The 24445-nt window shown below is 34.4% G+C and overlaps 1 protein-coding gene across 1 annotated transcript in view; it reads left to right on the forward strand.

The window, feature by feature from the left end:
- The window catches only part of ERBB2_2 (Receptor tyrosine-protein kinase erbB-2), a 75287-nt gene that overhangs the window by 6231 nt on the left and 44611 nt on the right, over positions 1-24445 (forward strand). Inside the window, exons 4-5 of the mRNA XM_051211422.1 lie at positions 10316-10549; positions 17918-18148. Of these exons, the coding sequence (XP_051071480.1) occupies positions 10316-10549; positions 17918-18148 (465 nt within the window). The remainder of the gene's footprint in view (positions 1-10315; positions 10550-17917; positions 18149-24445) is intronic.

Below are 24445 nucleotides of genomic sequence, written 5' to 3' on the forward strand. Positions count from 1 at the left end.
GTTAAAACTTATGAAAATGGTCAGAAGACAAACATTCGATCTAATTACCGGTCATCATCACTTACATGTTTACTTAGAAACTGGTGTGGAAGTATATCTTCAACAAATAATTAACCTTAACAGTTCTCATTAACATAAATCTCATATTGTCAGATATGCCATACATTCCTAATGCGTCTCACCATGTACGTTCATTTAATATCTCACAATTGGTTGATCACTGGGTGGTGATCAATGTCATGTGTGTCAAGTCCTTCTTAACGCAGATCGAACGCTATCGACCAAGTTGCAATGTGTCTACTAGTCTAGGTGACTCGACATTGCGTGCACTATGTTGAGATAAGATGTTGGTTGGAGGTAACAACAGGAAACCCTGGACCTAGGTTTCGTGCTACTTGGCACTCGTTAGCAAGGTGTACCTGTAATCTCAGTCCTGCAGGAGGTCGGTTGCGGCCCGGATATCACAGCGGTAACGTCTCTGACTGTGAAGCTGGGTGGTACGGGATCGAATCGGTCAGGGAGCACCAGTTCTCTCAAGATTACAGATACACCTTGCTGACAGGTGCCAAGTAGCAAGAAACCCGGGTCTAGGGTTACCTGTTGACTACCTCCAACCACCATCTTATCTCATTTAATATCTAGATTATAAACGTACCAAAACGTGGGTAGTGTAATGAGCATTTAAGACGAATATAAGGTGAATAGCGTCCGAATTAGATCATACCAAATTGTTGTCTGTGGTGAATGAAATATTTTCTCTTTGATATTATTCCTGTAAAATAGGTACAGTACATACTAAGTGAACGGTGGCTGGGATTCTTTTCCATAGTACAGATTGGGATCCAGAAACTTTCCTTTTTTAGAATACATCGGATTACATACAGCTTTACACATTCTTCATGGACTGCTTCAGTTGGTATAGAACAACTGTATCAGTTTTTCTGCGTATTTGTACATTCTCCTATTTTTCCTGTCTTCCGTCCACTTCAAATTTTTTTGTGCCTGGTAATTTTATTACTACGTTTTAATTTCTCAACCGTACTATCTGTCAATCTTCACTACAAATTCTATTTCACACTACAGATTCACTTTATCATGAAATTCTTCATTTTGCCAAGAATTTTTTTAAAGTAGTGTTTATTTTTAGAAACTGGTTACCCGGATGACATTGCAGTGAATATTCGTTCCATGTAAACGTAAAGTGGTGAGCAATTATTTATTTGTGCTTTTTGGAACTCAATGAATTATCCTTAATGTCTACTTGAGATGTTGGGGGCTGATGAAGTCATTAGGTTTGAATTAAAGTAAAAGTCAGTAAGAGTTTGTGCTTCGACTGAATAAACGGCATATCCCGCAGTAGTTGCATTATGAACAACAGATTAGATTAGTTAAAATTCTTTCATTCTCTTTTCGTTCAAATACTCAGCAAGATGGTCAAGGTTAACAGTCAGTTCACAAGAATGCTAGTAATTAGAAAAAAATAAACTTGAACTGCTTAAATAAGAGTCTTGAAGTACTAAGTTGTAAAAATTAGGTCTTTTCCCATCTTCGTGGGTAGGTTGTTGGTATTATCACACTTAATAGGAGCCATATAACAATTTAAACGAATATATTGCGGTTCCTGATGACAAAAGAAAGTTGCATAAAAACGTCTGTAAAACCAGTAGTTGGGTAGTTATAAAGTGATGAAAATCCAAAAAGAGCAAGTAATGTTATAAATATAGATATTTCAGAAGACTAAAGCCAATTATTTTATATAAGGTAATGGTAATTTCGTGAAACAGACACTAAACTGAAACACTGTTTTAATTGTACAATGATGAAACGTTTTTTTCTTGTTTCCTGAAATGTCTAATTGATTAGAACCTAAGTGCATTTAACCTTGTTTTGACTTCACCTTGTGTATTAACAGATTTTCTTTTGGGTTTCAGTCTGAAAATAAGCTTATTACAAAATTGGAAAAATTGGTATCACAGTAAATGCCATGTGCACTCGTCACTTCTGTACTAGTCAGACACCAGTGTTATTTGGTGTAGTGGGTTTTCCTTCTAAAAACACCGTATCTGAATATTTATTTATATTCTATTCTTACTTCTGTTACTGGTTTTTTGGCGATTATTGAACTGGGAAACATAATGATTTCACTACTGAATTGAATAGATCTACTTAGGATTGTTATTTTCAATTTATTTGACACTTGAGATTCCTTAGATTCTTTTTTTCCTGCGTCTTTGAGTATAGAATTCAACATTCGATTTCAGTCAGCCTTAATAACTTCAAAATCGATTACTTGTTCCTTTATTCATCTATCACTGGTTAGACTGAGTTTGAAGTAAACAAAAGTAATTTAAACTTTTGTGAACTCAATGTTCCCAACTTATTAGAAGAGTATTTGTTACCAAAATGAATTGGTGGATTTATGAGGAAAGATGCAGATTTGAATTCACTAAATTTACTTCGTTTACTGAATATTCACTAGTCAAGTATAATTTGTCTTCATGCTAACCTCTGCAAAAGTATACAACATTCCAGCCAAAGAAATAAGCTGGGCTTAATACGGAGAAACTAATAAAAATGGCTTACAGTGAAATAACAAATTGATAGTGTATTCATATTACTAACGAGATTATGTGGTAATAACAAGTTTAAGACACCTGAATCTTTTTATATAACTGAAGCCTGGAATATGATATTGAGTAGGTTTGTATTCGATTATTAGTACGTTTGTAGTACTTCTCGTTTGAATTGGAATCCCTGAATGTGTAGTGCTGACATGAAATTTAAGGCTTCAGATAGGAACAGCACGTCGATCAACTAGCTTATAAATAATCACGGATTTAGGTTGTAGGACCATAATCCGAGCTATCATCTACCATGATTAATAACGCTGTTTGTTATGGGAGTAGGTTGAAAAAGGGTTGGCCGCAATCAAATAAAAACTTGTGATCTGTTGATTAACTCTCTGATTTTCAGTCTAAGCCATGTAGAAAGGTTCAGTCGTCCTGTCTGACATCTATAGAACGAAAGTAATAAATAGTTATAGATCTCCTATCCCATCCGTTAATAATCTGTTGCAACAGTGTAGTTCGATACGTATTTTATCGTCCCATAAAACCTCTGTTTAGTAATTTTCATTTTCATTTACTGGAATTTCTCACACAGTTCAGCTTTACCCTTTATGTCGAAGTTCCAACTAGCCTTCGTAATAGTATTTCAACTCCTTTGTTTCATACCTTATTATCTTTCTCTCGCAGTACAGATGGTTTAGTTTTGTGGGTGGGATTACAGTTTTGCTACATTGTTTATAACTAATTAGTCGACATCATTTAAATACGATTTTCAAGTTTCGTCGTGCATTTTGGGCATAAGTTTTAAAATTGTCAATAATTAATTCACCAACCGCACAGTCATTATAAAAAATATATATAGTCTGGTAGCCGATTTGTATTTTCTTATTTGACATAAGAAATTATAGAGCAGAAAAGTAGTCAATCTTAAACTATATCATCCAAATGTCATACATATGATTAGTTCTCATACTGCATAATTTTAAAGAGGTTCATTCCAGGAATTTAGAAATAGAATAATATAGACATTGTAATACACCTCGGTTTACAGTTTTTGTCATAAAGCCAGAGCGTTTTGTCGCTGAATCAGCAAATAATCTGAGTTTTTTGTTTAAGCAATGAATGCCAGTTGGCTACATTGATAAACATTATTTGTTAGTGTGACAATCCGTATCTTTGTCTTATTATCATTCGAAACGATACTTTGTCCTCAGTTGTAGTTAGATTAAAGATTTTGAAAAGTGATCACAATATAACAGAATATGGATACATTAAATTAATGGATGTGATTCACATCAAAGTACAGCACTTTTGGATGATATTCCCAAAATATTAAAGGTGTGGTTTTATCATCCTAGTGAATATATCCTCGAAATGTAAACGGGCGATTAAGGTGAATCTTGGATTAAGGTATAAAACACCCTTTCAACATAGTTTCACTTATTTTCTTCTCTCTTGATGTTTTCACTTTGTTTATTTTACCGGTGTCATCTAATTGGCGGATTCTTTTTAGCTTTTTCCCAAAATGTGCTCCGAAATTTACAATGTTCTAGTTAGTTTATAAAAAAAGCATATCCAACCCTTGTTATAAAGCCAATTTTTTATCATATAAGTTTGCTTTCACATTCTACTCTAAAAGAAAGTAAACTGTATAAATTTTTTTATTTTATTTAAACAAGAAGCTCTATTAATAAACTCCAGCTCACTAACATGCTAGCTGATTGATTTTAAGTTGTGCAGTCATTCATATACTAACTCGCTATTTAAAACAATATACTACTTATTACATATTTATGAAATAACTATTTAAAAGAATGGAGTCTAATTAAGTTTTAAGTTAAGGTTCCTTTTTTGTTTTCAGATGTTACTGTCAGTAATAATTTTAATTTACTAATGACCTGCTTAATACTAGAAAATGGCAAAATATTTTAATATGAGATCATTATTCATAGGATTTTATGTGCTCAAATATTTTGGATCGCTCTTAAACTCACTGATCCTAATAAATCATAAATTTTGTTTCACTTAAGTACAAAATCTGGACTTCGTTTTTATTGATTATTGTGACTAATTAAAGTATAAGAATGAGTTTGCTTTTAAGTACTTACCTAACTACCTACCTACCATCTAATGCTCTCACATGAATGAATGCAGGCACACAAAGAAACCGAGATGTGTGCATATAAATCTATAAATAATTTTACTAGAATAACATCAATCAATACTCAATATGCTGAAAGCAATAGATAACATACTCAATTAAAATCTACACGTGATTCATGTGAATAAAAGCGGTGATAGTATGCCAGGTTTTATAACATCAATTAAAATTTTTATGGAATGGTCAAGTAAGTTTTGATATATTTTGACAAGTGATAGAATAATAGTTATTGATTTCGCCACAAATTAACTTCATTTAAGCGACCATTTAAATGCAAGCATCGTAGAACAGCTATGAATTCCTACAACTGTAGGTATTTAGAACCTTTATTAAGGTAAAGTTCGTAAGCCTCCATTTTCATACTTGACAAGTACACTTTATAACTGTTAGATTAAGTTGTCATCTAATTGTCATTGTCACTGCATTCAATTCTGTTGGATGATGCTACAAATCACAGTTTTTGACTATGCAAAGCGATTTGTGTTCTAGACTGGTGAACTGGTGTGAGATCTTACTGAGAAGAGTTGAATATTAAGCGATTTCATTTTCGCACTTTATTTATTATTTTTAAGAGTCATGAATTGATTGAAGTTAGATATTAACATCGTTGGATGCCATCCAATTGGCTCATAGGTTAAGCGTTAGTGCAAGAGACCTAAAGTCCTGGGGCCAGTTCCCGCGTGCCTGGTCGCAGATTCACACTGCCAAGGAGTCCCATTGTATTTATTTATTTGAACACATGAATATTGGTACAATAGGGCATCAAATATATATGCGCCACACAAAACAATGAGAATCCGAAGAGAAGAAAAAAAGAAGGTAAGGAGCGTAAAAAAAAACAGTAACGAACGGATTAGTGTAAGGTAGTGTAATAGTAATAAAAAAAACAATAATAATAGTAATAATAGGGAAAACGGAAAAGTAAAATCAGAAGAAGTCTTTCAGTTAAGAAAGAAACAACCATTTTTTTATGAAAAAAGTAAAGGAAGGTTGCAGCAGGATCGCCACTGGCTTCTATTCTGAGCCATATCTGATAACGTCTCTAGCCACTGTGTTGCACCATCTCTCGGACCCCAGCCAGGGAGTCATGGAGGACCAACAGAAGCCAGTCCTTCGCAGCTTTCTTTCATACCACGACACCATGTCATACACTGACCACCTCTCCGCTTTTTCCAACCAGTCCCAGCGTCGGCAAATAATGAGCGACGTGGAGTTCTCTGGGACGACATTCGTAGAACATATGCAAGCCACCGAAGTCGATGTTTCAAAATGGTGACACCAATTGCATAATCATCTCTGTCCCCGAACACACGATGCCGAACCTCTGTATTTCTAACATGGTGTTGCCACTGGATGTCAGCAGTCCTTCAGAGACAACGATGATCAAACACAGAGAGTCGTCTAACATTCTGGACTCGGAGAGGCCAGGTTTCACAAGCATAGAGCAGAACTGCTCTCACCGACGCTATTGTATATCCGACCATTTACAGTCAGACTAACATCACGAAGGCGCCAAAGATGGCCCAGATTGGCATAAACTGCTCTGGTTTTCACTGTACGTGCATTGATCTCATCACTCACGCCACCACCAGCACTTATGCAGCTACCTAGATACACGAACTTCTCGACTACTTCTATCTGCTCACCATCCAGGGTGAGTACACGATAAGAATCCTGACAGTCTTGTAGAATTACTTTGCACTTCGAAGGTGCAAATCACATTCCATGCCCACGGACACTGATTGTCAACTGATTAAGTGCGGATTGCATGGCTTGGGCATTATCGCACAGTAAGACAATATCGTCCGCATACTCAAGATCGAGAAGTCTCTCTTAAGGCAACAGATCCACACCGCCATTACTTACATCCATCAGAGCTGTTTCCAGAATGTCGTCGGTGGCAAAGTTGAAGAGGAATGGTGAGGTTGGGCAACCCTGTGTAACCCCACTGCTCTAATGGAACAATGGAGAGAGGTGATTGTATGCCCTCATTCTGCCTGAGGTGTTTGTATATAGGGCCTTTGGGATGTTAATAAACGGCCGTTCAGTGCTTCCAGGTTTTCCAATGATGGTCTAGCTTCAAGTGACTCACGATTTTAATCAGTGTTGATAAACTTATCAGGCACACCCTTTTTCAATAGACAATCCCAGAGATCAGTCCTGTCCAACGAATCGAAGGCAGCTCTGATGTCGAGAAACACTACAAATGCTGGCCTTTGATAAGTATGGCGGTGTTCTAACATTTGGTGGAGGGTGAAGATATGATCAATACATCCTTGACCGGAACGAAAACCAGCCTGCTCCTCGCGAGTCAATCTTTCTCGGCTTTTAAACAACCTACGAAGTATGACGGAAGCCAATAGTTTGGACGCAATCGGAAGTAGACTCAGCCCCTGATAGTTGTTCGAGAAACAACGTGAACCGTTTTCAAAGATAGGGACAACTATCAACTTGTTTCATGATGTTGAAACACTCTCTAGCTCCCAGACCTCTGTAAACAACGTCGTCAGTTCGTTAGCCAGAAAGTCACCATCATCTTTAAAAAGAGCCGGAGGTAAGTCATCTGGGCCCGGTGATTTGTAACGCTTCAAGAGTTGGAGTTCCTTGCGGACTTCCGCGTCATTTGTTGGATCAGTCGTCACTGGCTACGGAGGGCAGGACCAGTTGAACTGGTTTTCGAAGAACTCTACCTATCGTCCAAGACATCAATGGATGTTAGTGGATGACATTGTTTCTCACTCCGACTTTCTAATCTAACAACACATAACTGACTGTTAATGGAGATTCAGTCGATTAGTGTTGCCTCGGCTCTAGCGCTTAGTGTGACACCAACGCCAGCAAGACCAGACGAAGATGCCGCAGGTTGCCCGGATACATACACGCAAAACAAGATTTTTGAAGCGACAGATGGAGAGCGAATTTGTAGTACTTCACTAGTGTTGAATACGGGTCTCGGATAGACAACAAACGCCGATATTAAGACTTTCCAAAGACATAGCCAGCCCTATCTGTTGTCCGACCTGCATAAGTGTGCGGAAGTTGAAGGCAGCCAGTTTGAATGGTGCACGTGGTTTCAGAAAAACTGCTTCAGTATTCGAGTTTGGTGGTAGCATACAATTTCCAAACTGGCAGTGATTCGAGAACGTTTAGATACAACCGAATTTCCACCATGGGCGAGCTGCTGTATAAGTCGAAAAGTAAGGATACATAAAGTGGGAATGAAAGAGAGTGAATAAATGACGTAAAATACTACTACTACTACTACTATTACTACTACCACTACTACTACTACTACTACTACTACTACTACTGCTACTACTACTACTACTACTACTACTACTACTACTAATAATAATAATAATAATAATAATAATAATAAGAATAATCATGTGAATCGTGTGATTGTTAATTGTGGCTAGACAAGTATTTTCCATAAATATCCACATTTCTTCATATTTGTGTGTGGGCTGTGATACTGTCCGGGTGCCCAAACCAAAGCAGGTGGTCTTCTTAGGGGGCCACACCCCGGGCCTTTGACCTGAAGGTCTGATCCACAAGATAGTGGAGCATCGTAAGGAGATGCAGTCTTATGGAAACCGGTGACCAACAATTGGTTCATGTGCCATTTGTTCCCTCAGGGTACTGGAGCCCATGTGCACCATTGGTTTAGGATGGGGTTAAGGCGCCCGACTCTAGAACAAAACTGCCGTTCAATGCTTCAAGTTTTTCAATGGTGGTGTAGCTTAGATCGAATCATGATCTCAACTGTGAAAACAATATCATTTACTACCTCTCCATGATTTTAAAGAATACCAGTTTTTATGGGAAATAGGGCATGAACTCTGTCAGGTTAAGCACGCAGGCATTCCCTCAAATACTCGTTTCATGGGTATCAGCTCATCTTTATGATGTGAATTTCTTTAAGTGTCTTTAATTTCTTTTGTCTAGTAAGGTGTTTTTAATATAATGTTGTGATTTAAAATTGCTTCATATGATGACTCCTAATGTTAAATTTCATATTTAACAAAAATAGTCAGTGGATCTTTTGATTACAACTCATTAACTGTATACTGATACTATTTGTTCCCCGAACGATGGATACATTTTCAAAATGATATTACTAACATCCAGAAATGTAAATGATCTATAAGGGGACTTTCAAATGGAGAGGGATTCTACAAAAATCAGTCACTGGTTTTAGATGGAGTAATTTTCACTTCATTATTTATTTGAAATCATAAGTTAGAGAAGTCACGGATTTACAGAAATCCCACAAATTAGCAACTTATATAAATTTGTTTGTCTTGAACAATTCTTTATCTAATCCAAGGTACACCTGATCTCAAGTGGATTCAGATGACAAGTGAAAAACCTAAGTTAAAGTTAAAACCAAATCTGTCAAAATATATTTTCATTATTTTGAATGTCAGTGAAATTTAGTATGAAGCTTTTTTACTTTAATGTCTCTCAATCATCCAAATATAAGAGAAAAACCACTCGACACGTATTTGTTTTTGTTCTAGATACTCAGTCATATATCGAATACTAAGCTCCTTAATGAATGCAGTGTGAATGCTTTTCTCTTGACCTAAAGCATAGTAAATCATTTGTCATTCCCTGAGTCTTTTGCGTTTTTGATTCCATAGGAGCTAAGGCTTTCTATTCTGCCGAAGTAATACTACTAATATTTTGTGATCAATGAGCGCCATCTAGTTGATAATTTTTTAACTAACCATATTTAGTTATTTATTTATTATTTATTTAAACAAATAGATATTGGTAAAAGGAAACACCAAATACATATGCACCACAAAAATCTCATTTGATATGTGTGAGGGCTGTGATACTGCCCGGGTGCCCAAACTAAAGCAGGTGGTCTTCTTAGGGGGCCACACCCGGAGCCTTCGACCTGAAGGTCTGATCCACAAGGTAGTGGAGCATCGTAAGGAGATGCAGTCTTATGGAAACCGGTGACCAACAATTGGTTCATGTGCCATTTGTTCCCTCAGGATACTGGAGCCCATGTGCGCTATTGGTTTGGAATCAGGGTTTTCCAACTCCCCTAGGTGGACTCTCCATGTCCACCAACCTAGTTAGAGCGCCGGACATTCGCTTTTCGCCCTCTCAATTTCGTAAACAACAGAAATGCCACGAGAAAGAAGTGAGTAGGACTTCCCTGGGAGAGGCTATATAAGCGTGACCATGTGGGAGGATTTCGATAGGGAGAATGGACTCTTCCCACTCTCGGCCGTACCAGTGCATTTGGGGGCTGAAACCAAACTTGGTTTGGTAGATTTTCTTCATTGTCAGAATGAGAGTTTGTGGAAATTGTGGTAATTTAATGACTGAATCCATGAGTCCAGGTTTTCCAGGGTGGTCTAGATTTTCTTTAGTCTGTTTATCTCAACGGAACTAATGAACTCTACTATCTATCCCAATACAATCCATGTAACATTTATATGATGTTTATGTATTTACAGTTTTATATTGTTTGATGAAATATTGTTTAGATATGAACTGGTGTTGTTAGGAAATCAAAAAGCAATAACTACTAAGATGCTTTCCATTTTTTGCTCTTTTACATCAGCTGATGGATCTGATCCGGACTTGAGTTTTTTGAAATCAATTCAAGAAATATCTGGTTACTTGATTATAATGCATTCAAATGTAAATAATATACCGTTGTCTAATTTACGAGTTATACGAGCAAATAATGGAGGCTATAAAATACGCGATGAATTAGATTTTGCAGCTCTAATAATCCGAAAGAACTATAAAGATGGAGAAACTCTGAAACACGTTGATTTACATAACTTAAAATGTAAGTAATTTTCTCGTTAGAATTTTGAAATGGGTTGTTAATTTCAAAAATTACTAGTGGTAAGTTTTATAATCACTGGAATGTGGTGGTTGGAAAGTAAACATGAATGAATGAATGCTTTCTATAAGTTTAAAAGTGTTATTTTGGACCAAGACTCAGAGAGTATTACTTAAGTGTAGTGTTTTTAGTATTTATAATTTCCGAAAACCAAGGTAATTTTCCTTAACTAACTTAAAATATGCTTCACAAGATGGATTGTAGGCTAGTGCCAAACTACTAATTAATCTCTGTCTAACGATCAGGCGTGATTGTTGGAAAAATTATTTTACTGTTATTTTTTCATTGAAATCATGAAACAATCAATGTTAGACCACCTATGAAAACCTTAAAGCAGTGGACATAGTTTCGTTCTATTATGGAACTCCTCGGCAATCACATCCGTCACCAGACCAGCTGGACTTGGACCCTGAACCTTCTGTCTCACGCGCTACCGCTTAACCACTGAGCTGACATCCAACGATGGCAATGTCTAATTGTAATCAATCCTCAATATTGCGTGACTATCTTTCATTGTTTCAGTGGGTATCTGTGAATTGATAACTTGGCTTAAAAATTCCATAGTTATACTCAAAGAAATCTAGTTAGTAATGGTTATTTTCAGTTTTGTTAAATAGGGTTTTTGTATTTTGCTAGTTCAAAAGGTTTCTTATATCCAAAATATTTTGCGGCTAATTTATGGAATTTCACTATAAAATTATATCAGTCTAATAATTGTTGCAGGTTTAATTCCATTACATATTTGTTCCAGTATATTTTAGAACTTCTCAGTAGAATGGAATTGCAAAATGTTTGAACAGCTTTTGTTTGAATCCTCCCAAAATATAGGGAAATTTTGAATTTTGATAAAAATCTCAAAAATCCTCATTTATGTCATAAGTTAACGCTCTCGCGTGTTATCACGTCATTTAGGTTTAAACAGCTGCAATGGATATGTTTGTGTTTATTGTTAGATAACTGTTCAATAATATATTCATCAATGACCTGTATATCGTAATTTATCGTTAAATCGAAGTTTAGGAAACTAAATATACATCAGTTTAATTTAGATAATCTGATTGACGAATGGTTGAAAATGCTTATACTTTAAGTGGAAAAATGTCCCATTTCTACCTAGAGAGATCCTGATATGGCGTATTATACTGACTTCCTTCCAGGCATTTATTTTGTTTTTTGAACTGTTTACCAGGCATTAGTTTGAAATGGGACCCTTCATGTTAGTTGATTAGTTGTGTGAATAAATTTACCTTCAAAAAGTAACTTAATAGTACTTACTTACTTACGTCTGTTACTCCTCGTGGAGGAGCATAGACCAATAGATAGTAGTATCATCTAAATAAGACATTCATTCTGTTTAAGATGATTTTCAAACTCTATAAACAAGTGAGTAATATCAGTTATATCTAAGACGAGCTTTTCGTGCGAAAATATGAGCTAAATTATCATGGAAAAATTTTTTTAATCAACTAATTTGGAGAACAATCATTTAGTCATGGTAACTGAGTTAGTACGTAACTAAACTCTAGTTAGAATTTTATGACTTATCATTTTCATGAGACATGTAAGCAAACTGTGTAGATACTTGACTTCGTAAGTTTATGGATATATATATATAAACATGAATGCCAACTGCGTATTTAATGTAAAATATTTTTTTCCAGTGATCGTAAATTAAATGATATTTACAAACAATAATCTGACATGTAGAAACGTGTTCTTTTAATATTTTAAATAGTCATACACACACTTTATAGGTTTAGCCTTATCTACAGGTATTTACAAAACAAACTATGAGAAGGTCACTGACTCATCTGTACTGTTTCTCATGTTCAAGTCAAGTGAAAAACATTTCAAGTGGATATATAAAGCATAAAGATTATGGTAAGGATTAAATTTTACAATGGAATATCTGACTAGCACAAATTCTACTGCAAAATGTATGAAGGAATGTTCTTAAAACAGCAACAAAATCTTAAAATTGTGTTTTAGGTAACTGTACAAATCCACATTAAGAAGTTAAATTTAAACCTAGCATTTGAGCACTTAAGTGCTCTTAAAGTCTTTAGACAAATATTTCTGTCTTTAGAAACATAAATGCCAATGGTATTTGACCTGATATTTCATGTCAAACAAAGCATTTTGTTACTATGTTGGTTCTATTCATTTAATTGCTTTGTTGATGTGATATTGTACGGGCATCAACATGGAATTGATATCAACAGTTGAGCAGTATATAAGGTATACATGTACCCAAATATTTGAATATGTCAAAGATTTTGAAATGGAGTAAACATTTATGAAGTGTTATCATAATCATGAACCTAAAGATGACTAAATTAACATCAACCTCAGTAATGTTAGTCATCAACCACTGTCTCCTTGACACGAAGATGACTGTACAGGTATATATATGATGGAAAATCATCATGAACCTTTAGCAATGGAAGCTCTATATTACGTTTAAAAATATTAGTGTAGCAAAAGTCCTAAACTGTAGAAAAGTTTAAGTCATAGTTTTCACGAGAAATCACACTTTACTATTGTTGATTAGTGCAACCGAAATTATTGTCTTGTCCTCAGACATATGTTCCTTGCATTACATATGCCTCAAATTCCTTGTTTTTTATTTTGAAAATTAACAATGGATAATAATCAGTTAACTCTACCAAGTCAACAAAAAACAGTTTAAGCCTAAGTAAACAACTGATATCTGTTGAACAAGAAGTCTTTTAGTACTATGTTCGAGTTTTAATGTGGTGACTAACCTACCGGGAGTGAAAATGCACCTAGGTTGCATAAATAAACATGCTTTTGTTCTTCACTTCAAAACTGGTTTGTTACCCCGTTTTGAGTTATTTCTGGTGTGTATTAACTTCATGAAACATACAATCTGTATTCTATTAAATATAAGTGCTAATATGCTAAATTTACTACTTTTCAATAATACAATTTTAAGTTTTAATAAATATTTCACAGCATGCATTCCTAATAAATCAGAACATTCAAATCAGTTTCATATATATATATATATATATATATATATATATATATATATATATATATATATATATATATGACGGGTTTTAGGACACTAGGTTATAGTTTCTTCATCATTATCAGAAAACAGATGTATTAACAAACACATCAATTTTACTCATGCAATTTTGGTGTAATAATTGACTTTAACCTGAACTGTGAAGAGAATAAAGTGAAAGTTTGATGAAACTATCAAGCTAAAGATCTCTTACAGTTCTTCAAATGTATACTCCACAACTAGTTCGCCGTGCTTTGTCCGTATTTTATACAGCTTTCGAACAATGGTTTACATCAGAAGCATCGTGCAAATTTGTCACTACCATACATATATCAACTGTACATGTTGGATTTTTATATATTTGACAACTATATCGATTTTCTAAACGGATGTTGGTGTAAATGTACTCTAAATTATGGTCCAATATATCGTTTTTACTTTAGAGTCATCTGATATTGCATCTCGTTATTCATCCAAAATCTTACCTCGTAAAATACCGATTTCAGAAGTTAATGAACTTTATTTCATGTCATTTATGTAAACAGTCAGCACTAAAACGGACCTTGTGCTCAAGAGATAATTCTGCTTCCGCAATTAATTACTGCTTACCACAGTATAGACCCAGTGGTGCGGTTGTTGTACATTGAAATCTATGATCCAAATAGATTTTTCTTGCCGTACATGCTTACCAAAGTAATTCTTGAAGTGAAATCCAAACATGAATTCCGGGCATGGTTTCGATCTTACGTGAAAACTAGTTTGTGAAATCAGATGGCTTTCACATATTCTGAAACTATCAGTCAGTCGGTCCATCATTAACAACGTAGAACTTCGTACGTACGTACATCAGTTCCAGTTGCCATACCACATTAGCACAGAGATGCAGTTGTCTATTCAAATCCCGTAGTGGTAGAAGTAGTAAGAGTATAAACAGTAATCGGAAACCATTCATATTGATCGATGTATTTAGGTAACACATAAGCTCTTGAAATTATAAAACAGCATTTTAAAGCATTTCTTTAGAAACCGACCAGTATTATGCAGCAAACAATACCTCAGATACCCTAGATCAAATTTGCTATACACCATGAATAATAAACGAAACAGGTATTTAAAAATTATGAAATGTTAAAAAGTGCAGTTCATTCCTCCCAGCCCATGTTGCGCAACCATTCAAAGCCTAATTCGTGTGTACCATTAATAGTTTTAGAGTATTTAGAGTGAATTTTGTACCAAATAACTAGTGCTACTGTATCAACTGTTGGTGAACAGTTCTTATTCGGCGTCAAACTAAATGTTAAGAAAATATTTGTGTTTAGAGTTATTGAGTACAAAAACACTATATTTAAAACCTAGACAATTTGAAAAACAAAGATTAATCAATACACGGAAACATGTTACGTAGTCTGGCAAACAATAAAGTACAAGTATTACAGTATCAGTAAAGTTTACAACTTAAATTTCATTCTAAGAATTTGAACAGAATCAGCATTATGTTGTTTATTACTGAGATAATTTTAAAAAATGCCTAAAGGACTAGTACCACAAAACACTTGTTAAAAAGGAAAATGAAATCGTCATACTTACTAGTAAACTATGTAAATTATATCTCTAGGGTACTGATGCAAAAGCTTAAGAGTACGGGGTTGATATAAAATGAAGTTCAGTCAGCGCATTATTTGAAATATAAAACTATCGCCTAATAAAACACCATGAAATTGAATGTCGGAAATAAATCAGTGAGTTGAAGAACTTGTCACAAAATCTAGTGATAAAAATCAGTCCGATAAGATTGAGACCATGTGCATCAAGCATCTGTAAAATATCCACAGTAGATAGTAGCTGAACTGTGAATTGGGCAGGCTTGAGGAATTTCTGGCTAAAATTATGGGTTCCAGTACGCTTTAACTAGTGATGCACACCTTAGATATAGCCTCTTTCACAAAATAGGAAACAATGTATTATCTAAGTAAGTATGCCAAGTCTACCAAGACTCAACCATTGACGTATAGACTGAGTAACTATCCATATAATCAACAAACACTGTGCTGTATTTAAAATGACTTGGAACTTGAAAATTTTTATTATGTATCTTAAAACATAATAATCGATGTTTGAATATAACGGCAAGTCAGTAGGAGATGAATGCTTAATGGTGGATTTTTGTGCCTAATCAATTTCACACTATATAGTTAATTATACACTCAGACTTAACCAAATTGATGGAGATTATAACGATTGTGATGACTAAGTAAAATTAGATGAATCAGCGTGCACACATGAAACATTGCGTGGTAAAATATGGAATTAAGTCTAAATATGCACATGATCTATTTGCTTGAAGGTTAGTCACCAACTGCTAACTGTTGACTTGAGAATTACACAACTAGTAAAGTCGGTAAGTCACGTCATCAGATTGATGAGCCTCATTCAACAGAGAAGTTAAAACATGTGTTGCACATATCCAGTTAGCACCTATTTTAACTTTTCATGGCGATTGCCACACAAATGAGCTAAATAGAGTATAAAGTGGCCAAATTAAAAAGTTGTATTGACCTGTGAAGTCAGGGAATAGTGATCGGAGAATTGTAGGATGATAAACACTTCTTAATTAAAGGATTTGAGGCAGTCGAAATTAATGGTTGGCAGTTTTATTCAAAGTGGTTATGATACAGTTCTGATAACTTAAAGTTATTTGATTTAGAAATTCTCATAGATCATTACCATATACATTTGAACCTGTTTCTATTCATAGTGTCTAAAGCTTTTGTTGTTTCATGATTGCCGTCACATTTTGCCACTTTTATTATTTATTTTAACACATAGATATTGGTAAAAGGAAACACCAAATACATATGCACCACAAAAATCTCATTTGATATGTGTGAGGGCTGTGATACTGCCCGGGTGCCCAAACTAAAGCAGGTGGTCTTCTTAGGGGGCCACACCCGGAGCCTTCGACCTGAAGGTCTGATCCACAAGGTAGTGGAGCATCGTAAGGAGATGCAGTCTTATGGAAACCGGTGACCAACAATTGGTTCATGTGCCATTTGTTCCCTCAGGATACTGGAGCCCATGTGCGCTATTGGTTTGGAATCAGGGTTTTCCAACTCCCCTAGGTGGACTCTCCATGTCCACCAACCTAGTTAGAGCGCCGGACATTCGCTTTTCGCCCTCTCAATTTCGTAAACAACAGAAATGCCACGAGAAAGAAGTGAGTAGGACTTCCCTGGGAGAGGCTATATAAGCGTGACCATGTGGGAGGATTTCGATAGGGAGAATGGACTCTTCCCACTCTCGGCCGTACCAGGGCATTTTGGGGCCAATGCAATTGCCATACATCACTATATGACCTTACTTAAGTCAGATACCATATTTCAGCTTTTCTATTGCATCTCTGTATGAGTGTAGATTTACAGATCCAGTGTTGAAGCTGGAGGAACAAATTGTGAGATAGACCATCAAAGCTTTTAGATTTTAAGGGGAAGATGAGAATAAACAGTCTGATAGTGCTATTTCCCGTATTTGTTATAAAATCTTACTTATATAGCATTTTTATACTTATCATTTATTTTGTACTTTGACTAGAGGTTTATTCATGATAGATTTTCTTCTCGTTGGTAATAAAGAATTCTAGGAATCTTATAATGGCATATTAAATGTACTTGTATGAGCTTTTAGACATACCTGCATATAAATTTTGTTTTTCAACGAGCACACGTTTGTTTCTTTCAACATGACGTATTGATCTGACAAAGATTCTCTAAAGTAAGCTCAAAAGAATGTTAACATTAAACCTATGTAATTATTACCATTGAATTCTACTGGATCCCAAATTTTAAACAATACCAAGAAAAAAAGAAATTATTTACTGAGATGAAATAGATTATCAGTAAACTACTTAAAATGTCAAAATGTGTTTCGACTACTAAATACACAAGGTCATAAAATCTAAGAAAAATGTTATCCACTACGTGTTATTAACGAATGGGAACCTACCGCTAATTGATTTATGGAATGGGTTTTAACGAAGAAAAAATTATTAAGAGATTCTGTGCTACACTTTTGTTTGTGACAACACTAGACCACATCAAATGAACATTATGTAGTTATGAATATGAATAGAAAGTAAAAAATTAGGAATTATCTGAATTTGAAAAATCTATAAAAATTATATGCAAAAACAAAATAGGATAAAACTTTATCCATTCCAAAATGTTATTATATTTACCAGAATGTGTAAAGTATTTCCACCTTATTGTTCTTGTTTTATACAGCTATAGTTCGTGGTAGCGTTTATATATACGATAATCCTGGACTTCAGTATTTGCCGGACAGTATCCACTGGACTGAATTATTTGAAAGTGTTGGAGAACAGAACTTTTACAGTCATAAGTTGATTCAAACAAACAGTTATGGAGACAAAAATATCACTATTGATCTACATCTATATGAACACAATCCACATGACATTGAACCAGAGCCAGTATCAGCTAATGTGAAGTCATGTAAGACAATAAACTTTATGCTATACTCGTCAACTTTACAGTATTTAGTGTAAATTATCTTTATTGTTAAATGCTCAATCAATTTCAGATTCCATCTTATTTGGACTCATATAGTAAGGAGATATTAAAGAGTTCAGGATAGATCATTAGCGTCATATTAGCAATACTTATTGATCATATTTATTTCAACTACGTACCTTTTGCATGAAGAGATGTTCTCGTAGCAATACTATAGACTGATTTTTATGAACATTATTTCTATAATAAAATAGAATAAATTAAACTAAATGTTACCTGTAATCTAAAGTATTTAATAGTTCTAAAATTTGTTTTTTTTATTCATCATGACTAATAAACTTGGTTATACTCACATTTGTATGCAAAGAATAAGATGTGTGAAAGATAGGTAATTCAAAAACGTACAATAAATATGTCACAGCTTTTAGTCTGGATAGGATGGAATCAAGGAATTATGTTGGTTTGTGAGCAATATTGATTTTAAAGGGTTTTGAAATTGCTATGATGATTTCTGAGATGCTTTCCACATATGGTAGGATGATTAGTTTTTTTATTTTCTTAGGCAATTTGGTATGTAGAATTACTAGACATATTTTAATGAAATTCCTGTAGTAGACATTTTTACTAAATAAAAAGGACTGCTTTTAACGCTTTGTATAGTGAGTGAAAAACACTGAAGCCTCGGAAGATACCCTGTTACAAATAAGGCCATCAGAAGGAATTAATTCGACGCTAGTGTAACAGTTGATGAACTTATTTCTACATGAAGTAAGCGGTGATGGCTTTGTTTAGAACGATAACGAAAGCTTTGTAACTAAACCGTCTAGCTCAGAGAACACACCAACATAAAAGTGTACCTGAGCTGTAAATCTTTTCCAGCGTTTCGGTATATATATAACTCCTCTGTATATAAAAATTTCTTCATACTTTGTTTTAACAAAATGAGATATACCTGTTTAAAATCATTCTCATGATTTAGTCGTCAGCGGAATCATTCACTAAGTTAAAATTAAAATGTTAATTTAAATAGTTTTTTTTCAACCATTTTTCGAGAATTCATGTCAAAATTAAAAAACCTGAAACCTACCAAAAAAATATGTAAAAAATTTGATTCTACTCTTTCGGTATTTTTACGGCACATGTAAACAGATTTTTCAGACTATTAACATTTTTAGAAACTATTCAATTCAATAAGCAAATTCTTAGCAGTCAATAAATGAGAAAACAACTCGAAATTATGAATGAATAAACTGCGCTTTCATTCTAGGTTTAGTTGGTTGATTATAACAAATTGCGGTATTGTAGAAGATAAGATACTGATCACTTATCGAATCACCTAAATGAAAGATTTTTGGAGTATCATTTAAAGCATCCCAATAATTAAATTGACGCTGACCTGATTAATACTCTATATCACGGACCAATTCAATCCAAATACACTCAAAAGCCCTCAATATGTAACTTAGGCATTATTTGATAAACGTTTCTTGTCCTATCTTATCCTATGTTCCAAAGTGACAAGACTGACTGATTAGCGATACTCATCATAATCCAGTTGGAAGATATTAAAATCGATTCCAGGTGATGTCTTTAAGAAAGAGGTAACCTGACAAAGTTGTCCAAAAGCCTCAACAACATTATTTAAACTTGAGTGACATAGATCAAAGAAGCTAATAATAAATGCTTAATACGCAACCTGTAGCTGATGGATGTTATGATAACCTTCACGTTCACTACATAAACCTAGTTTCAAAACGGACTTACCAATGGCTTTATCCATGATTAATATGAAGTCCAGTTTACTGAAGATTTCCAAACGGCGTAATCAGTCAATGACTGCTCAACAACCGAGAAGAAAAGGGTATAGATCATCCATATTCTGTATTTTTGATCCTTGGGGACATTACTGAAACTTCGATTCATTTGTGGGTACGTATCCACATACCACACAGTGAGTAACGATTTATTTAGGACGGCTACATTGCTTTTGAGGTTAATTGTAGTGGATTTCCCTGACATCCTAAATTTTATGCCATTAGCTTCAATGGTCGTCTTTGGGTGAGATTTCTTGAAGTTTGTGATTCAGATGAACTAATACAGCTGGTGGAAAATACTTGATGTGTCTGTTGTTCCTATTTCCGGAGGTCATTCTAATCACCGGATTTCTCAGCTTTTACACTGATTACTGAAAACTTTATATAAGTGACTCGTGCACAGTATTGCACTTGTTGTACACTTTATTGGAGTGCATCCTGTGGAGAAGATATAAAGAGCTCAACAAACCTTAGTTTTTATGAGGGGATCCATCCCCGAGTCTCTGGAAATATTATTAACTGACTATCCGTTGCACAGAATAGGCTTAATACGTAATGCAGCATTATAATAATGCAGATAGGTACTCTTTCAAAGAGAAATGATTAATTATTTACCTACCTTATCATTGCCTAATTGCTTTACTGGCTTAGAGTTTAGGGGATAGGTAGTATAACATGAACAATAACTGTTCCCGAAGTTTTTATCATAGGAAAACAAACTGTGGTGTACATCAATGACTGTCTAATTTCTAGTAGGAACGTAACAAACCAATATCTTTTTTTATTTAAGTCCTCAGTTGGAAATATAGTGAAATTCAAGAACACTAAGTTGATAAGGCTATTTTGTGATTTATTCGAACAAAAGTACTGAAAATTGTAACAGATTATTCAGATGGTTTTTTTCTTCTCACTTTTCCAACCCTACTATTCAAAATTTGGTGAATAAACAAAGTGAAGGCAAAGCTGATTTCTCAATCCTAAATGTGCTTCTTTAATTGACAAATGGATAACTTATTAATAAAAACTTTCTGACTTATTAGGTTCAGGCATACATGAATATTCGTACCTCTCAATGTATGAAATAAATCTGCTTGATCTTCAGTCGAAATCAAAGTATCAAGTTCCGATTCTGCAATCGTTTTAACCTGTTTCTTGTCACTGAAATAGATGTTTCATCCGTCTTCATCTGAAATAAATTTTATGAAAGAAAATACCTCTTCAGTAGTTGTAAACAAAGAAAGTCCAGTAATCGTTTGAGTAACTTATTCATTGCCTTTTTAACATTCTATGTCATTCTTACTATTTTGCAGACAATGAACAGTTAGTTCACAGCAGATAAAATGAAACAGGAATTTCGAAAACAGCTAACCAATATACCTACGAATGAGTTGAACTCTTAATGGTTACTGAACTATGACATCAAAAAGCGTTTTAAGATTCTTTTCAACCTCCATTTCGGGAAAAGAACAATGTAAAAAGCACGGTACCTTGACAACAAAATATACCATAACTACAATTACAAGATTTACATGTTCTAAGTTCATACGATTTTTGAGTTTAACACGTTGACATTTGCATTCAGGATGCCAACATTTCAGCTTTTTTTCCGATCTTCAATTAGCTTTTTATTTTTTACCATTCATATCTTAAATGTAATAAATAATGAGAAATACCATAATTTTTTAAAGATTACAATGCATAAGAGACAGTTTGTAAAGAATAATCTATGTCGATCTAGAGAACTCCAGACTTTTTAAAAAACCGAAGTGGTTGATTTAACTGAAGACAACTACAAACTTTAGAAACCCCAACGTAGTGAAATAAGATACTGGAAGGTATTGTGGCCTAACTTTGGTCTACTAACAAGTAAGCAATGGATGTAAATGAAAAATAAGTGATTAATTGACTAGAAATGTTTTAAAAATTATTGTTATGGAAAGCTATTTGCGGTTAAGGTTATTCCATACCGACAACGGTGATACAAAATGTGCAGGGGTGAATGACTGTATTCGCTTTAATTAAAGTCTCCTAAGAGGAATGTTTCTAAACATCTGTTCACTTCGACTGTGGTTCCTTTGGTTTCGAAAATCAAGAACTTTGATTGATCTTGTAAAGTTTAAGACGGAATATGAGATTAATATCAACTTCTTAGGTTACAGTTTGAAACAGAATTATAATTTGATAAGGTGTGCTAAAATATTAATAGACATACTTGAACCATTTAACTGGTCAGCCCTAATTTAATGTGGTTTCTAATTTTTGCATGTACAAAATAATTAAACAGTTAACATTTGATTTGTAAAAATCATCCACTAGTGGTTTTCAACTGATTTTATTTCGTTATTAAATTTTTGAGATTTTTTATTTGAGTAATTGTCGGTTATGAGTCTTAAATATTCTCTGATTTATCTACACAATACTTCTAAATGTATATGTTTATAGATGTAAGTTGAAGGAAATTCACGTACACTCTTTTCTCTAAACAAAAGCTAACACATGTGTTATTCCACATATTACTCGAGTACATCGTTACATTTTAGGGTTTTCTATTTAATTGATTTTGTATGTTATTTTTGAACATATTTATTGACTCATGTATGTAAACAGCTAAAGTAAGACACACACAAATAAATAAACCTGAATTTGTATGCATGTACACACACGGTAATCTCATGTTACCTCATAACAAAACATTGACCCAAAAAATAACCACAGTTCAGTTAGACAAATATTAATTTTCAGACACCTTAATAGACGACACTCAAAAATACTACACTGTTGGTCGCTTTTAATCTCATCTTTTCTATGAAGTATATATATGATTGTACGTGGACTTCAGTGGAAGAAAATAATGTCAATGTGGTTAAAACCAATATTTAATCATATCTCTATTCGTTTGGAGTTTTGATTGAATAATCGAACAAAACTTTTTGTGTAGATACACAGTAAATGATTTCCCGAACTAACCAAATATTACTATAAGTCCCTCTAAACAAGTCTAAATCATTAGCTTTACTCAAAAGAAACTCGAATCATAGTAGTTTATAACTGTTGTTATCTGAAGATCATGAAAAATTTGGTAGGGTTTCCCTCTTGGTTAGATTTCCCTTTATCACATTTCCATCCTATAAACATTGAAATTATTAAAGGCCACACTTCCGATGTTTTCTGTAGAAAATGATTTGTCTCAAACATTGTTTGGTAGTTAGGAATTAATATATTAATTGCCTTTAAACTCTGGGTTATTGTTTCATTACCGCAGCAAATAAATTCACGGTTTCGCGTATATATAGCGCCCAAAGCCTTCACAATTTTCAGCAATAATGTTGATATATAGTTGAACATATATTTGATTGCATAGCTCGTTGGAAAGAGATCCCTTTGTATTTTTCGCCACTATGTATTTACTGATTCAAAAGTTAGTCTGTATCCCTATTCTCTACACCTGATTGATTGCTGACTAATGAGATTTCAGTAATAATTAATGAGTGGATTTTTTTTAAATCCATGAGAATTAAACCATTTGTTTGAAAAATAGTTATTAGTCTCTGGTTTGCGTAAAAGTGGAAACTAATTTATTAGAGAGAGAGAGAGAGAGAGTAAACTTTGTTCCATTGCAACCTCCATAATCCGTAGACATTTTTTGACCAAAACTATTGATAATTCGGTGTTACTGTATTAAACAATTGTTATAAAAACTACTTGTATCAATATTGGAACATTTTGTTTTTTTATTATGTATCAACTGGTACTTGGCTTGTCGAATGACGAAGTATTATTACTTGGAACATTTGTGCAATTTCCCAAGACATGTATCAACAAAGAATGTTATTTCACTTGGTATTGTTTTACTTGAATCTTCCCATTCATGCTTTAGGACTGAAATTGATCAGTCTCTTATTGGCATATGTGCATACTGTGCGTATACCTCGATATTGCCTTAATTTACAAGCATTATAAGCAAAGATGGATAGTGGCTAGCAGTGGAATCCAGGACGCGCGTTTCGTCCTGTTTGGGACTCGTCAGCTGGATGTACCTGCATCTCGGAGTTGATGTTCACTCTGGGACTCGAACTCAGTACCGTTCGCTCCAATAAGAGACTGATCAATTTCAGTCCTAAAACATGAATGGGAAGATTCAAGTAAAACAATACCAAGTGAATTAAACTTCACCCCATTGCACAAGCAAGTGGATATCAGGACTCAGTAGCTAAGTGGATAACGCGATGGCGTTTGAAGCGAACGGTACTGAGTTCGAGTCCCAGAGTGAACATCAACTCTGAGATGCAGGTACATCCAGCTGACGAGTTCCGAACAAGACGAAACGCGCGTCCTGGATTCCACTGCTAGCCACTATCCATCTTTGCTTATAAAGAACGTTATTGTTGTGAATTGTGAATTTTTATGAAATTAGTGTGATTCTTTTAACCGAAACTGTTGTACTAAACACATGGTATTGAAAAGA

The sequence above is a fragment of the Schistosoma haematobium genome, chromosome ZW (assembly GCF_000699445.3).
Source record: "Schistosoma haematobium chromosome ZW, whole genome shotgun sequence".
In the NCBI taxonomy this organism is placed as follows: Eukaryota; Metazoa; Platyhelminthes; class Trematoda; order Strigeidida; family Schistosomatidae; genus Schistosoma; species Schistosoma haematobium.